General features: G+C 34.1%; 1 protein-coding gene across 2 annotated transcripts in view; it reads right to left on the bottom strand.

Moving 5' to 3' along the window:
* Positions 1-1453: 1453 nt before the first annotated feature.
* The window catches only part of ptprz1b (protein tyrosine phosphatase receptor type Z1b), a 46311-nt gene continuing 30955 nt past the window's right edge, over positions 1454-16809 (bottom strand). The window contains exons 11-31 of one of the 2 annotated variants that reach the window (XM_016447662.1): positions 16606-16658; positions 16033-16495; positions 13757-14215; positions 12530-12674; positions 12113-12204; positions 11724-11812; positions 10597-10617; positions 10304-10400; positions 10125-10207; positions 9331-9465; positions 8821-8955; positions 8165-8328; positions 7296-7431; positions 7061-7207; positions 6887-6980; positions 5196-5269; positions 4989-5117; positions 4754-4903; positions 3503-3645; positions 3294-3429; positions 1454-2394 (exon numbers count right to left, since the gene is read on the bottom strand). In XM_016447662.1, coding sequence (XP_016303148.1) covers positions 2260-2394; positions 3294-3429; positions 3503-3645; positions 4754-4903; positions 4989-5117; positions 5196-5269; positions 6887-6980; positions 7061-7207; positions 7296-7431; positions 8165-8328; positions 8821-8955; positions 9331-9465; positions 10125-10207; positions 10304-10400; positions 10597-10617; positions 11724-11812; positions 12113-12204; positions 12530-12674; positions 13757-14215; positions 16033-16495; positions 16606-16658 — 3080 coding nt within the window. In that variant the 3' untranslated portion in view covers positions 1454-2259. The remainder of the gene's footprint in view (positions 2395-3293; positions 3430-3502; positions 3646-4753; positions 4904-4988; positions 5118-5195; positions 5270-6886; positions 6981-7060; positions 7208-7295; positions 7432-8164; positions 8329-8820; positions 8956-9330; positions 9466-10124; positions 10208-10303; positions 10401-10596; positions 10618-11723; positions 11813-12112; positions 12205-12529; positions 12675-13756; positions 14216-16032; positions 16496-16605; positions 16659-16809) is intronic. The other variant, XM_016447663.1, reaches the window with a different exon arrangement.

Genomic DNA, 16809 nt, shown 5'->3' with positions numbered 1-16809 from the left:
TCCATTTAAGTTGTGCAGTTTCTTTTTTTACAGCTCCTTGTCAGAGTTGGAAAATATCTAATAATAATATGATCTCATCATTTCTATAACATGTAATAAAATATTTTGAGCTCATGTGAGGTATGAGATATGCAAAATCTTTTACACAGTCAATCACTATTTAAGTTTTTTCCAGTGACTTAAACAGGCAGCGAGAAAGAAATATGCCTCAATGAGGGCCATTTAAACAAAAAAAAATTAGAGTAAAATGTGTATTGTAAAATCAATTGTAGCCTTGTGGCCCAGCTCAAGGTCTATTAAAGGCTATAAATGACCAAAAATACATATCAAAAGCCAATCCATTTTAATCTGAATAATAAACACAAATAATGCAATGGAAAAGGGAATTTAAAAAATATTAAGTGTTTTTGCATTTTTATGAATTTGTGCTATATCATTTGCTTAGGGGCTTGAAAGGTCATGAAATCTGAATGTGTAATACTTATACAAGGATTAGGAAACTTTAAAAATGTAACTCATTCAAATAGTACAATTTAAGCTAAATAACATATCAATACCATCAAAAGCGGGAAAACATAATTAGAGCAAAATACTAATGTTTTTCCATTTATATACTTTTGGTTAGTTGACTTGCCTACAGACTTAGATTACCATTATTACCATAATTATTACATGTAGTCTCTCAATATCTTAAAGGGGTCATATAATGCGATTTCAATTTTTCCTTTCTATTTGGAGTGTTACAAGCTCTTGGTGCATAAAGAAGATCTGTAAAGTTGCAAAGACTAAAGTCTCAAATCCAAAGAGATATTCTTTATAAAAGTTAAGCGTCAGCCACATCTACCTAAAACGGCTCGTTCTAATACGCCCCAACATCACAGTATGGTAGGGGCGTAACATTTCCGTCACACGCTTGATGTATTCGGCCAATCATAATGCACTGGATAGCTGGCCAATCACAGCACACCTTGCTTTTCAGACCGATGAGTTTTGTAAAAATCGCCGCGTTTCAAGAAGGCGGGGCATAGAGGAGAAACAATAATGTACAGTATGTGGAAAATAATGTTTTTTTAACCTTAAACCGCAAAAACGTTTCATTACACCAAATACAAAATAATGGTCTTTTTAGCAACATCATATGACCCCTTTAAATCTAATGTATAATACACAAGAATTATGAAACACTTAAAAATGTAACTAAAATATTCAATTTTTAAATCAGTACCATAAAAAGGCAGAAAAAAACAGATCAAAATACTCATGTTTTTACATTTTTATGCTTTTGGTTTGACGTGTTTCTATATGTAGTCTCTCAATATCACTTTTATAAGAACTAGACAATTATTATTATTTTTTAATTCACTCACGTACATTTTGTGGTTAAGCAGTTTAGAACCTCAGTGGAAGAAAGTACAATGTTAAGAAATGACCAACATTAGAAGAAATGATGTGCGTGTAAAATCCTGTTTTGTTTATTTTTATTGTGCTTTCTTTCTTGTATCCAAGTACATCCTGTGTTAATGCTTGACAAAAGGCCTAAATGATTAGACAATTTAAATAAAAGTTGATAAATATGGAGATAAATAACTGAATGGTGGTTATGAAACGGCGCAGAGATTCACTGCTGATTTAAATCTAGAAGGATGCAGTAAGAGTTCTAATTATTACAAATTAGAATTGTATGAAAATGTCTGTTACAACATATCAACTAAATTAATTTTTTTTTTTTAAATCTCGAATTTCTACAATTAGAAATGAAATATTCAATTGCTACAATAACAAACACAGTAAAAAAAGAAGCGCTAGTCATATAAATGTATTTTGGTCTGTTGGTGTGGCCGATGGTTTTATATATTAGAATCACACCTCTCTCTTCTGTACTATGAGGCTACTTTTAAGAACGCTTTTATATCTAAGATTTTTTACCCCCAAAATAGATACCGTATGAAATCATATTCCCCTGCTACTTAAATAAATATTTCTTCAACAGTTATGTCTGACTAAACCTAAGACATCACCAGCAATACAGCAGTCACTGCTTTTCCAAAGAGTAGAAATTTTGGCATTAGTTACAACAATAATATTATATCAAAGCTTTTTTAAAGTACAAAGGTAACAAAAAGGCACAATAAAAGACCAAATGACAGTATATCCTGTACCCACGTAGTCCGTGTAGAGACTTTGGGAGGGCTTCAAAAACGACTTTCTCTTGATTCAATGTACGTTTCGTTGGGTGAAGTGTGACAGTGCTCTGTATAGCTACATGAGAGACTCCAGGCTTTCTGATGGGCTGGCGGGAACCGTGCCGTTGTTTTCCGAGTAGTGAAGAGCTCTCTCGTCCTCCTTGGTGCTCACCAAACTCAGGATCGCTTTGTAGAGAAACTGATACTGATCCTGCAGGAAGATGTTAAAGGAAAAGTTCACTCAAAATGAAAATTTATTCAACATTTACTCACCCTCAGGCCATTTCATCCGAGATGTAGATGAGTTGGTTTCTTCATCAGATTTGGAGAAATGTAGCATTCCATCACTTGCTCACCAATGGATCCTCTGCAGTGAATGGGTGCCGTCAGAATGAGAGTCCAAACAGCTGATAAAAACATCACAATAATCCACACCACTCCAGTCCATCAGTTAACATCTTGTGAAGCCAAAAAATGCATGTTTGTAAGAAACAAATCCATCAAGTTGTTTTTAACTACAAACCATTGCTCCAGCTTAAAATATGAGTCCATAATCCATAATGACAGTTCCTTCAGTGAAAAAGTCCATCCCCTGTTGTCCTCTCAGATCAAAATATATTTCTTTAGAACTGTTTTTGCTTGTAAACAGTGCTTGATCTGTGCAGATTTCTCTCCTGATTCAGTTGAGTCGACTTTTTCAATGGAGAAAGCAATATTATGGATAGAGGACTCGTATTTTAACCAGAAGCAACGGTTTGATGTTAAAAACATCTCACTGATGGATTTGTTTCTTACAAACACGCAGCTTTTCATTTCACAAGACGTTATTTGGTGGACTGGAGTGGTGTGGATTATTGTGATGTTTTTATCAGCTATTTGGCCTCTCATTCTGACGGCACCCATTCACTGCAGAGCATCCATTGCTGAGCAAGTGATGGAATGCTACATTTCTCCAAATCTGATGAAGAAACAAACTCATCTACATCTTGGATGGCCTGAGGGGAGGACATTTTAAGCACATTTTCATTTGTGAGTGGACTATTCCTTTAACCATGCACATTTTATAATTCATATCTTTAACAGACTATACTAATATTTCAGTCATCTTACAATATCATTAAAGATGCCCGGTCTCATGAGGTTGATCATTCTGGCGGTCTGAAAGACGTCCACACTGTTCTCCTCCTCCAGCTGGTTAACCAGGGTGGTCAGTGAACAGAGTAAAGCAGCACTCGTCCCTCCAGACCTGCACAGACACAGTGAGGAGTGACACACTCCTCTATAGCAGTCACTGATAGATCAATGCTATGAGACTCTACCCATCATGGATGATGGCGGGTCCCTCTCGACGCGAGCTCTCTTCTCTGATCATGTTGATGAGCTCAAAGCAGTTGCTGATGGGACTGTCAGGGTTCGGCCAGCGAGGGCTCTGGTACTGCCGTACCTCCAGCACATAGTCGTCCTGTCAAATACAGCCACGTTTCTGTTGCTCCACAGACTTAAATGCTTCAGTTTGAAATGCAATGTCCAGTACAAAGACAACTTTCAGAAATGTTAAATGTGAGAATCTTAAATGCTTTTTTTTTGTGTGTGTGTGTGAATGACACAAAAACAACAAAACTATACTGTATACTTTCGCATTAAAAATTGAAAGCCTATCTTAGTGTCACTAACAAGTTTTTTTAAATTATTATTTTACATTTAATTTACATATTAAATTACATTATACATTACACAATAATATTTAAATAATACTAATTATTATGACTTTATAATATTATAAAGAATAGTTTAATAATAATTATAAATAATATTGTAAATTAATATTTTACAATATTATAAATTGTCATTGCTGTTATGTGTCCAGATGTTTTACTTAAGTATTTTCTTTAATTTTTTTAAGTGATTCTCATTAGCATTTCGATATTGTAATATAGTCAAATTTACAGTAATTAAACATTTCTATTTAAAATAAAGGCAGTGCAAATACTACCTACAATTTAGTCAGTTTTTACATTTACTTGTAAATGTAATAAATGTCAAATTTATTATTTTATATTTACATATTAAATTACATTATACAATAATATTATGATTTAAATATACTTTTATAATATTATAAATTAAAAATATTGTAAACAATAATTATATAAATAATTGTATAAATTAATCTTTTAGAATATTATAAATGGTCATTTGTACTGTAATATGTCCATATGTTTTACTTAAGTTCTTTCTTCTATTTTCAATCATTCTTTTCATTAGATTCTCATTGCTGTACTATAGTAAAAACTACTGTACTAAAATATTTTTATTTAAAATAAAGGCAGCACAACAACTACTGCCATTTATTTATTTTCCTGTATTGAGTTGTAAAATATGTTTAATTATCATAAAAATAACATCACAATGAAAATATCACAATGAAAAAAAAAATCAAATGACACTAAAATATGTCAATAAATTCATTTTTATGCAATATATATATATATATCAGGTTTTGTGAGGTTCACCCTGAGCAGCTGCAAATACTGACTTCTGGCTTCATAAATGAAATAAGTTTTATTCACCTTCAGGGCCTCCAAAATAAAGTCCTGTACCACGAGTGACTCCTCATTGGACAGGCACAGTTTGTCCTCACCCCTGAAGGTCACAGTGAAAGTCTCGCAGCTGATTGGCTGATCTTTAGTGGGCCAGTACACACACTCTCCTTCTCTGCTCTGTGACGGTCAGAAACAACAGGCCTCAGTTATTACATACGGATGTGTGCAGAAGTGTAAGTGTGTGTGTGTGTGAGAGACTCACCGTGCTCTGTGTATCTGGCAGAGAAACTATGATCTGTGCGTTGTGATCCCAGATCATCCTCCAGAAGTCCTGTGTGGTGTTTGGCAGAGGATTCTGGGTAACGATGAACTCACGGCTCTGATGGTAGCCCTGTAAACGGCACAGACTCGTTGAATCACACCATATTACTTAAGAATCTAAACAGGAGCATGAGAACAAGTGTCTCACCATTAAATAAGAGGCATTGATGTAGTCTGATGATTCTCCAGGTCCTGTAGACAGACTGACCCTTGACCTCTCCACTGAAGCGCAGATGGAGCACATGTGAGGATGAAAATCAGCCATTACGGTTCACAAAACTAAAGATCTTGAATATATTCTGATCATAATCTGAATATAATTTTTGGAAGGAACCAGGAAAGCATCTTATATATTGCATTTATGTATGTATATGAATAAATATGATATTTAAAAAAATAATACAAATAGATATAATAAATATTGAATATTTATAAACATTTAAATATAACTGAATATGATTATTTTAAAACAGTTACCCTTTCTCTTTTTATATATGTATGTATATAAATAAATGTGGCATATTAATAAATAATACTGAATATTTATATATAAATATCTATATAAAATAAATACATAAGTAAATAACAAATAAATTTACATACAAATAAATGCATTAATTTTTGTAAAAAGCAGGTTGCCTTTTGAGTTTCTATATTATATTAATCTATTTATGTATTTATGTAATACTATATAAATGTATAATATTATATAAAATATTATTAATATAAAATATATATTACTGTATATATTTATAATAAATAATATTATAAATAAACAAACAAACAGGTTGCCCTTTCATTTTTATACATTTGTGTATGTATATAAATAATTATATTAATAAATAATATCAATATTTATAATGAATAACAAAAATAACATCAATCAATTATATTTTAAATAAATAAACAAATAATATAATTATATAAAGTATATATTTATATATGTATATAAATACATGATAAATGAATAAATAATATAAAGATTTATAATAAATAGTTCATTTATTTTTAATATTTAAAATTATTGATAAAAACAAGTTACATTTTATATTTTTATGCTTTTGGCGGATGCTTTTATTCAAAGCAAAAGGTTACCATTTCTCTTTGTATACAATATAGTTATATATAAATAGATATTATATGATATATGTATGATAAATAAATATTATACAATTTATATTGCACACTCACCAGGCATAAGAGAAGACGTCCTGTTTTTAGATGCGTTGCACTCAAAATAAATTTACATACAAATAAATGCATTAATTTTTGTAAAAAGCAGGTTGCCTTTTGAGTTTCTATATTATATTAATCTATTTATGTATTTATGTAATACTATATAAATGTATAATATTATATAAAATATTATTAATATAAAATATATATTACTGTATATATTTATAATAAATAATATTATAAATAAACAAACAAACAGGTTGCCCTTTCATTTTTATACATTTGTGTATGTATATAAATAATTATATTAATAAATAATATCAATATTTATAATGAATAACAAAAATAACATCAATCAATTATATTTTAAATAAATAAACAAATAATATAATTATATAAAGTATATATTTATATATGTATATAAATACATGATAAATTAATAAATAATATAAAGATTTATAATAAATAGTTCATTTATTTTTAATATTTAAAATTATTGATAAAAACAAGTTACATTTTATATTTTTATGCTTTTGGCGGATGCTTTTATTCAAAGCAAAAGGTTACCATTTCTCTTTGTATACAATATAGTTATATATAAATAGATATTATATGATATATGTATGATAAATAAATATTATACAATTTATATTGCACACTCACCAGGCATAAGAGAAGACGTCCTGTTTTTAGATGCGTTGCACTCATTCAAAGCCACTGTGTAATCGCTCTGTTTCGCACAGCTCTGACTGACCAGCTACAGGAACAAAAGGAAAGATCAATGAATTGCTCAGCGTAATAATGATTAAGGTGGAATCACAAAAACAAAGGTCTCACCTTAAACTGTTTCTCCAGGCGGGTCTTTCCTGTAGGTCCTGGTGTGAGGAGATCAGACACATATTTGTGAATGTGACTGGATGAGACCAGAGTCTCTTTACTCCTGATGGCCTCCACTAGAGCATCATGGATGAAGACGTACTGCTCCTGCTCACACACAAATATGATGGATGTTTTATGTTGCGTGTGACGTGACAACCGAAGGCATGTTTTGAAATAATATATGTTGGCAAACCTCAGTCTGCACCAGATAGTTCCTCTGGGTCCGAATGTGTTTGAGGAATCCCATGATGTTCACTGTACTTTCCTCCTTTATCTGCTTCAGCATGCTGTCGATCACAATGTAGGTTCCTGTTCTTCCCACGCCGGCACTAAAAATCACACATTCAAACATGTTAAAATGACATCTTGATGTATGTCGCCATTATAAATTCTTACTTCAAGTCAAGTGACCTTTATTTATATGGCGCTGTATTTAATACTATTTCAGCAGTAAAACAGCTCTAAAAGGAGAATAGTGTCCTTTTTCAACTCCGTTTGATTCAGTGTTGATTAAAATTAGTTAAATAACTTAAATTTACATCTTGCAATTCGGAATTCTGAGTTTATATCTTGCAATTCTTACTGTTTTCTTGGAATTCTGAGTTTATATCTTGCAATTCTTACTGTTTTCTTGGAATTCTGAGCTTCCATCTCGCAATTCGTACTTTTTTCTTGGAATTCTGAGTTTCCATCTCACAATTCGTACTTCTTTCTTGGAATTTTGAGTTTCCATCTCACAATTCTTACTGTTTTCTTGGAATTCTGAGTTTATATTATTCTTGGAATTCTGAGTTTACATCTCGCAATTCTCACTTTTTTCTCAGAATTCTGAGTTTACATCTCGCAATTCTTACTTAGAAACAAGCTTCAGCAGTGTCAATGTTCATCAGTTATGAAACTAATTATTGACAGAAGTCAGTATGACAAGAAAATGTTGTCATTATCCAGCTCAGTTTAGTTCAGGTTTTGTTCTCTTCCAATAGAGTCAGTGCAGTCAAGTCGATGACCATAATGACTTCACCATAATTACTTTATGCTTTATAACTTTATACTGATGTCTACCTGCAGTGCACCACCACAGGCCCCATATCATTCGTCCTGGCCTGCGTGGACGCCCGCACAAACGACAGCAGGGGCAGAGTGTATTCTGGGACGCCCATGTCGGGCCACTGAGTGTAATGGAAGTGAAGCACCGTCCTCTCCTGACTGCGGCCCTTCTGTGAGCCCTGACGGGAGAAAAGACAGTGAAAAGTGTTGAAAACAGACAACCCAACTAACAAAAAAATATGTTCTAAAGAACATTTTTCTAACATTTTCATTAAGTCATTAAAGCATTATTTCTGAATGTTCTCTGAACATTCAAAATGTCCAGTTTTTAAAATGTTTTAAAAACTTTGTTTTGCTTAGCAACATTAAAGGAACATTCCATTTTATAACGTTACTTTTGAAGGTTCTCTGAACATTCTGCAACAATAGAAATATTTAAAAAACGTTAGATGAACACATCCAACTAAATCATTTCAGAAATAAAACATTATATAAACTATGTATAAATAACTTTTTTTGCGCTAATGTTTTTGGAATATAAGTAAAGAGCAGATAACTCTATTAACGATACTAGAAGAACATTTGTTCATAACTTGCCAGAACCTTCTGAGAACGTTCTTTATTAGCTGGGAATATCCTCAAGGGTTTGTGGCATAGGCCTAGTTACTGACCTTCTTGACGTTAACGTTCCTCAAGATGAACGTCCTCTGCGTGTAGTAGGCAAGAATTTTGGTGCTCTTCAGCGTGACTAGGAAGCATCCATAGTCCTCCTGATTCTCCAAGGGCCAATACTGATCACATTTTCTCTGTTTGACACACACACACCATGTACATATAATTAGGAATCTCATCTGACCACTTTTTTTGTTGTTTTATATCACATTTTGCATGCATTTCATTACACTCTTAAAAATAAGGGTTCTTTATTGGCATTGATGGTTCTACGAAGAACCTTTACCATCCATGGAACTTTCTATATAGTAGAAAAAGGTTCTTTAGGCTTTTAAAATGTTCTTCACACTAAGAAAAAAAAATGGTTCTTTTGAGAACTGTTCACTGAAAGGTTCTTTGGGGAATCAAAAATGGTTCTTCAGTCGCATTGCTTTGAAAACCCCCTTTTGAAATGTTTATTTTTAAGAGTGTAACCAAATGATCTAATCTAAGAGTGATAAAAGCATTACCCGGCCCTTTTCCACCAGGTTAGTGATCATGACAATCACACCCACGTTCTGCTCCCATATCATCGTCCAGAAGTCTTCCAGACTGCCCTTCAGCGGACCCTGGGCGGCTATATATGCTTTTGGCTGATTGTAGCCCTAAAGATAATCATTACAATCAGACCATGATCATTTCTACCAACACTAATGCAAACCAATTAATAAAGCAAACATCTGGCAATTGTGAGACTGCATCGGCTGATAATTGTGTCCATTTTTCTAAAAGTACACTACTGTTAAAAAATTTGGGATCAGTAAGAATTGAAAACTTTTTTTCAGCAAGGATGCATTAAACGCAATCATTTATAATGTTACTAAAGATTTCTGTTTCATAGAAATGCTGTTCTCTTGAACCTTCCATGCATATAAATATGAAGTAGCACAACTGTTTTCAACAATAATAAGAAATGTTTCTTGAGCAGCAAATAAGCATATTAGAATGATTTCTGAAGGATCATGTGACACTGAAGACTGAAGTAATGATTCTGAAAATTCAGCTTTACATCACAGGAATCAATTATATTTTACTACATATTCAAATAGAAAACTTATTTTGAATTGTAATAATTTTTCACAATTTTAATGATTTTACTGTACTTTGGTGAGCAGAAGATGCTTAAAAAAAACATTAAATACTTACCGACCTCAAACGTTTGAATGGTAGTATATATACAGTATATTGGCCATCAGGCATGTTGCAAAAACAATTATGTTTTATCATTACAGCATTTAAAATTTAGTGTAAAATTTACACTTACATCCACATAGTTGGCATTAATGTAGTCCCCTGTCTTTCCATCTTTGTCAGAGTTTTGCGAGAGTTTAACTCTACTGTGATCATCTGAGAGTACAAAAAAACGTATTAGTCGTGTTTTTTATTTATAAATGCATGTACACCTCTTATATTGTTATGGATGAGTGATATAACATCTCATACAGGCCAGGATGTTAATGTATCTGTTCTTGCTCTTATTGTCTGGATGGTTGGAGCTGTCCGCAGTGATGCCGATGTCCGCCGTACAGCCCTGAATCTCCTAGAAGAAACGTTTCATCACGTCACTGACAAAATCATAACTCAAATCATAACCATTACCAAACTGTTACACTTTTTCATGCAAACTAACCATGCAAAGAGCAACACTGACACATCAATACAATGAACAGAAGAATAACAACAATGCAAATAAACAAGTAACAAGAAACACTGAAACAAAGGGATATGTGTCTTACCTCGTAAGACTCTTTCAAGATCTAATAAGGGAGGGGGTGAGAATGCAGAAAAAGCACAATGAAAGTCCGGGACAAACAAGAGAGGCGCCAGTGCAGATACATGAGGCACGTTTGCATGTGTGTTCATGCTACAGATGGGTTTAGACTCTGTGTGGGTGTCCATGCAGACGCCTGTACATCACCCTTTACATGCTGCCCTGTTGCACTCATAATCATGAATTTATGACATTAATGCACTATTTGATATGTTTTTATTGCATAATAAGGTACAATGTTTAAAGGTGGGGTAAGCGATTTCTGGTAGCCAATGTTGACATATGAAATCACCAAAACAAACACGCCCCTACCCCAAAAGGGTCTCGCCCCTATTTTGATAGCTCCGCCCCACACATACGTACGCAACCCAGGCAACGATTAGTTCTGTGAAACAAAGCAAAACCAATGTTACACCATGTCTACACCGGACGCGAGTGGCGCGGCGCAACAAAATACTATAGAACTCATTATAATCAGTGATGCGGTCTACACCATAGATATATATACATATCTATGGTCTACACTGGATGCGGCGTGGCACAACACGACAAATCCCCGACAGAAAACTGCTGCTGCGTTCTATTAATGACGTATTGACACAAATTTCAAATGATTTTCAACGGTCGCTTTGTCGCGTCCAGTGTACTAGACAGACTTTAGCTGTTGAGGCGCAGACCTGGTGTTACTCACCTATCAAGAAGAAACAAAGCAACCTCGGCGTCCACTTGCAGGCCTTCCGCTCCTTGAGTTCTCTCCAGCGCTGGAAACCTGATCCGATATTTACATGGGTCCTACTTATTGCCGTAAACCTTCTTTTGTTCCGCAGACGTTTTCCTCTTTTGTTTTTTATCCACCATCTCTATCTTTCTGTCGCTCGGCTCGGCTAATGTCCGTCCTGTGCACTGAACGCTCTCTCCTCCACATCATGTGTAGACACGCCCCTTACTGCTGATTGGCTACAAGTTTGTTTTGCTATTCAGCCCGAATCAGTTTTCTAAAGGGTTTTTTGAAAAATCGCTTACCCCACCTTTAAGTTTACGTATCAAGAAATGTCAAAAAACTGAGTAAGAAGTGATAAAAATCACAAGTACCTCAAATTCTTTGGAGAATGTGTGATTCGTGTGAAGATCAGCAACGTGTTTTACGAATTCCTTTACGGGGAGAGCTTCATTATCCTCTGCTGACAAATAGAAAAAAAAGATTTAGAAACATAAATAATAAATAGATAATAAGACATGAAATAAATAAATACAATAAATAAATAAATGTAATGCCATAATATATAAAAAAATAAAAAAAAATAAATAAATGACAAGGCATAAAATGAATGAATGAACGAATGAATGTCAAGACATGAAAATAGACAAACAAATAAATAAACAAATAATTAAAACTGATATTAAAACAAACAAAAATGGCAAGGGGACGGACAGACGGATGGACGGATGGATGGATTTTTGATCTGAGTAGCTTTTGTTACCGGTAGGCAGAAGAAGAGGTGTTGATGGGGCCGATATGGCTCGGCCTGAAATGTTGTCCTCTACATAAAACTGTGCCGTTTGAGAGCACCTTCTGTAAGATAAAGATAGAACATTAAAATATATGCTTTTTACATTATGAGAGTAAAAAATGAGAGAGAATTTAATCCAAATAAAGGGACCAAAAAAAAAGAACAACTCACAAATAAAAAGCACACACACAGCAGTGAGAATTGTGGGGAATGTGCCTGATTGTCATCAAATGCTCCAAAACATTTCTTGACATTATTTATTTTCTTTTAATTTTGGGTTAAATGTGACCTGGACATGTTCTCCTGAAAACTCGGGAAAGCATGTCCATGCACGTATAATCTGAAAGCAAACACTGACATACTGGTGTGTGTGTGAAGATCTTATACCTCCAGTAGATGAGAATCCCCACCAGCACCAGCAGACACAGGACAGTGAGAGTGGAAACCACAGCCAGAGGAACAACCGTCCTCTTCTCCTTCTCTGTGCCTCCCACCATCCCGACACGAGACTCCGGACTGCTGTTACTCGCCTCTGATCAGGGAAACAGGAGCAAAACTGTCCTTAACCCATCCATTAATCAATGATCTCAAAAACACAAAGAATCCAACTGCTAGCTCATCAAGAGGCGTAAAAGCATTTAATGTGCTTCACCTCAATAAAAACCCACACTGACTGCAATATTTTCTAATCTTAAATCATTTTGCAAATCTGTGCACTGCATTTTCAAAACAAGTATTTTTGTCTTGTTTTTCAGTAAAATATCTAAATATTCTTCAATCAAAACATATTTACTTGAGAAGCAAAAATGACTTAAGATATAAAGTATTGTTTTCTGGAAAAAAAAAACCCATCAAAACCAAGTTTATACTAGAATAACAAATCAATGACAAATATCTGCCAATGGGCTAAGAGAAATAAAATTAGTCTTCCTATGAATTAAGTTGGAATATATATACAGTGGGTACGGAAAGTATTCAGACCCCCTTCAGCTTTCAGATTATGTATAAATCTCGACTGATTTTGTGGTCCGTGGTCACATTTTTGTATTTTCTATTTTTACTTGAACTTTTAAAGTTTTAGTAATTTTTTTTTATTCATTTTTATTTGTTTTTTAATATGCCTATATATAGATTTTATTCATTTTTATTTAATTTTAATTTTATTTATTTATTGATTGATTGATTGATATTTTAGTACATCAAGTTAAACTAAGTGAAAATGAGAAATGTTGCCTTCACAACTAGCTGAAATAAAACAAATATTTTAAAAAATATTATTTCAGTTAATATTTTAGTTATTTAAGTTAAAGTTAGTTTTGGTTAATAATAACAACTCTGATTTAATCTCACTTTATTTTTTATAAGATATATATATATATATATATATATATAATATAAAACAACTTACAACCTTAAAACAAGACTAATAATTTTGCTTCTCAAATAAATTAATTTTGATTTAAGAATGTTTAGAGATGTCAAAATTACTAAGAAAATACTTTTTGCAGTGTTATTATCATTTTTGTGAATCAAACCCCAGTGAAATGATCAAGAATTACACAAGTCGTCATGTTTTTCACTCTCCAAATGTTGTTTTGACGTCACGTGTTTTACCTGCGTTCTGGTCTTCCTCTGACTCTCGGATAGTGAGTTGAGGAATTACGAGCTGTATGGGAATATCATCGCTCTGAGAGCTCACTGACCCTCCTTGACCAGAGCCAGAGTCAGACTCAGCTGACCAGGTCACCCATGACAGAAACACCCGGTTCTCTGGCTCTCCGGTGGTGGCCACCTCTCGCTCGCTCTCAAAGTAGAAAGTAGAGGACAGTCCCTCTCGGTTTTCATCTTCAGATCTACCGCTGAAGCTCAGATGGGAGTCTTTGAGAGCCGACCCGGTTTGGTCGAGCTCCCATTCCCGGTCGAGCTCCTCCAGGAAGATCGCGGACCCCGATCCGCTAAACTCTCCTGAAGAAGGAAGCTGAGCAGAGCCCTCCTCCAAAAGAGTGGCTGAGGATTCATAGAGATCTGAGGCTTCGTGAACCATCGCTACCCTTTGATTATTGAATGATGTGGCTGTAACAAACACGTCTGGAGAGTTAAGACTTCAAATCTCTGCTAAAGAGCCATTTATGGCGGAGGAAAGAAGCGTTTGGAAGTATCAAAACCAGCCAAATTAATCTACATTTATCTTGCAATACCTAAAGCCACCACCAAGGAGGCGCCATCACCATGCGCAAGATAAAGAAGCACAGGAGCAAGAGAAGAACCACCGCCGCTTTCGACATCTGAAGAGTGAGCAAACCAGCCGAGAAGAGAGAGTCCAGCAGGTGCATTAAAATCTTGAGGATTTGTGGCACAAGACGGCAATTAAGTTTTTATTCCATAAATACAGTAACAATTGCACCACCATTACCTTGAGTGTTTCTGAAAGTTTAAAGGGATAGATCATGCATGACCTGTATAACCTGTGTGAGTTTCTTTCTTATGCTGAACACAAAATAAGATATTTTCAAGAATGTGGGTAACCAAATGTTTGACGGTAGCCATTGACTTCCATAGTATTTTTCTCCATACTATGGAAGTCAATGGCTACCGTCAACTGTTTGGTTGCCAACATTCTTCAAATGATCTTTTGTGTTCGGCAAAAGAAAGAAACTCATACAGGTTTGGATCAACTTGAGGGTGAGTAAATGATGACAGAAGTTTTGTTTTTGGGTGAACTGTCCCTTTAAAACAGTGATTCCCAACCAGGAGTTGCAGATTCGAAAAGACAGTTTAAACCTGTACATTTTTGTAACCCATATGAGATAGCATTTGCTTGCAGGTGATAATTCTACATACATACTTGTTAAGCTTCTTTAGTTAAATTCCACCATAAAAAAGGGACTTTTTGCAAATATACCCTCATTATCAATGGTTTGTAGCTTAAAAGTGAATTATTGTAATACTGGTAATGCTAAATGATATCAAAGTTAATGCGTTTCTGGTTTTTCCTTTGTGAAAAAGAAGTGCACTTAATTGCATCTGTTGTAGTGTACTGCAAATCTTATAAAGAACTTGTACTTGCACATTATATAATTGATTTAAATAAAAGGCCATTTAAGTGCATTTAAATTAAGTACACTTTCATTACTTTTTCTTAACACACTTAAGTGCACTTTTAAAAAGTTTTACTTTTAAGTATATTTTAAATCATTATATTTTAATCATCTTTTGTCATGCTTTAAACTAGTACACTTATTTTGATGCATTAACTAACATACTAAAGCACATGTAAAGTATTTAATTATAATTTGAACTGTAGTGTGCCATTTAGTATTGTTTAAAGTTCAAATATTTTCAATGTACTAAATTGCAATTTCATGATTACAAATGTGCAAAATATATTTTAATAAAATACATGCATATTTCATTGGACATTAAACATTTTAAAACATATTTATAAACATATTTAGTTTAACATAAATGCTTGTCATTATATTCGGCAGTACACTTATGGATTATGAAGTAATTATGAAATTACATATAAAGATGTATTTAAGTCCTACTTAAACGTGTCAAAAAGGCACTCTAATAGCATTTAAATTAAATTAAACTATTAAAAAAATTAACTGCAATTAACATGCAATACATTCAGTTCACACTTATGTATAGATTATTTCTGTAATAAGCACTCAAACACTTCAGTATTCTAAAGTGTACTTCTTTTTCACAAGGATGATGTTAATGAAGCAGTTCTTCAGACGAATAAAGTTAGGAAACGCTCTAAATCACTAAACTACCCAAGTACTACTGCTTGTCATTTCCAGTGTGTCTATCATTTCCCTGCAAGCAAGTTAGCATTTAGCCAGGTTTTGATTGAGCAAACACCCCAAAAAAGCCAGTCTTACCATTAAACAGGGGCTGAGTGGTCTGAGAAATTATCTTCATAGACGCTGTAATGGCCAATCCAGTGCTAGCATTAGCTGCTGCGGTTGCGTTTAATACAGGTTTAGTGGTGCTGCTTGAAGTTGAGGTTTCTTGGTCCTGATCCTGAGCTGGTGTGGTTTTTGTGGTGCTGTCCTCGTGGTAGACGTCTGTGACCAGCATGCTGCTGTGAGGAAGCTGGCCGCCGTCTTCTGGAAGGAGTCTGTTCAGTGGCCGTCTGGTCTCATTTCTGCTCTTGTTTTGGTCAGGTGACCATGATAGTGAAGACTCCTCTGTCATTTTCCGGCGGACTGTAATGGGGGTCGTTCTGACCACGGGGAACAGGAAGCCTGGTTGGTCCGTCTCCGTGGTGATGGAGATGGAACTCCCGGAATCACGGATGAGGTTTCGGCCGGGCGGAGATTTGGAAGCAGGTGGAGATGTTTCCTGAAAACCAAACATGTCATGTTTTACTCATAAGCATCATGATTTTTCACGAGCGTCTTGATTCAGTAATTTATGATTTTGTTTCTGGAGGTAGATTATAAAAATCTCACCTCATTATATTCCTCGGATTCTGTTAAATCTCCAAAGGGATCGGGCTCATTTACTTCAAGATCAAAGAAAATATTGGTAAATTACTTCAAAGAAATTAATATTCATGCTATATAAAAGGGTGAATAACACGCACACAAAAAAATCAGTGTTTTGATATTTGAAATATTTTGCATACATTTTTTTTTACAAAAATTAATAACATT

This window comes from Sinocyclocheilus anshuiensis, unplaced genomic scaffold (assembly GCF_001515605.1).
Source record: "Sinocyclocheilus anshuiensis isolate Anshui unplaced genomic scaffold, SAMN03320099.WGS_v1.1 scaffold283, whole genome shotgun sequence".
Taxonomy (NCBI): domain Eukaryota; kingdom Metazoa; phylum Chordata; class Actinopteri; order Cypriniformes; family Cyprinidae; genus Sinocyclocheilus; species Sinocyclocheilus anshuiensis.
This window is presented reverse-complemented; position numbering and strand designations above follow the sequence as displayed.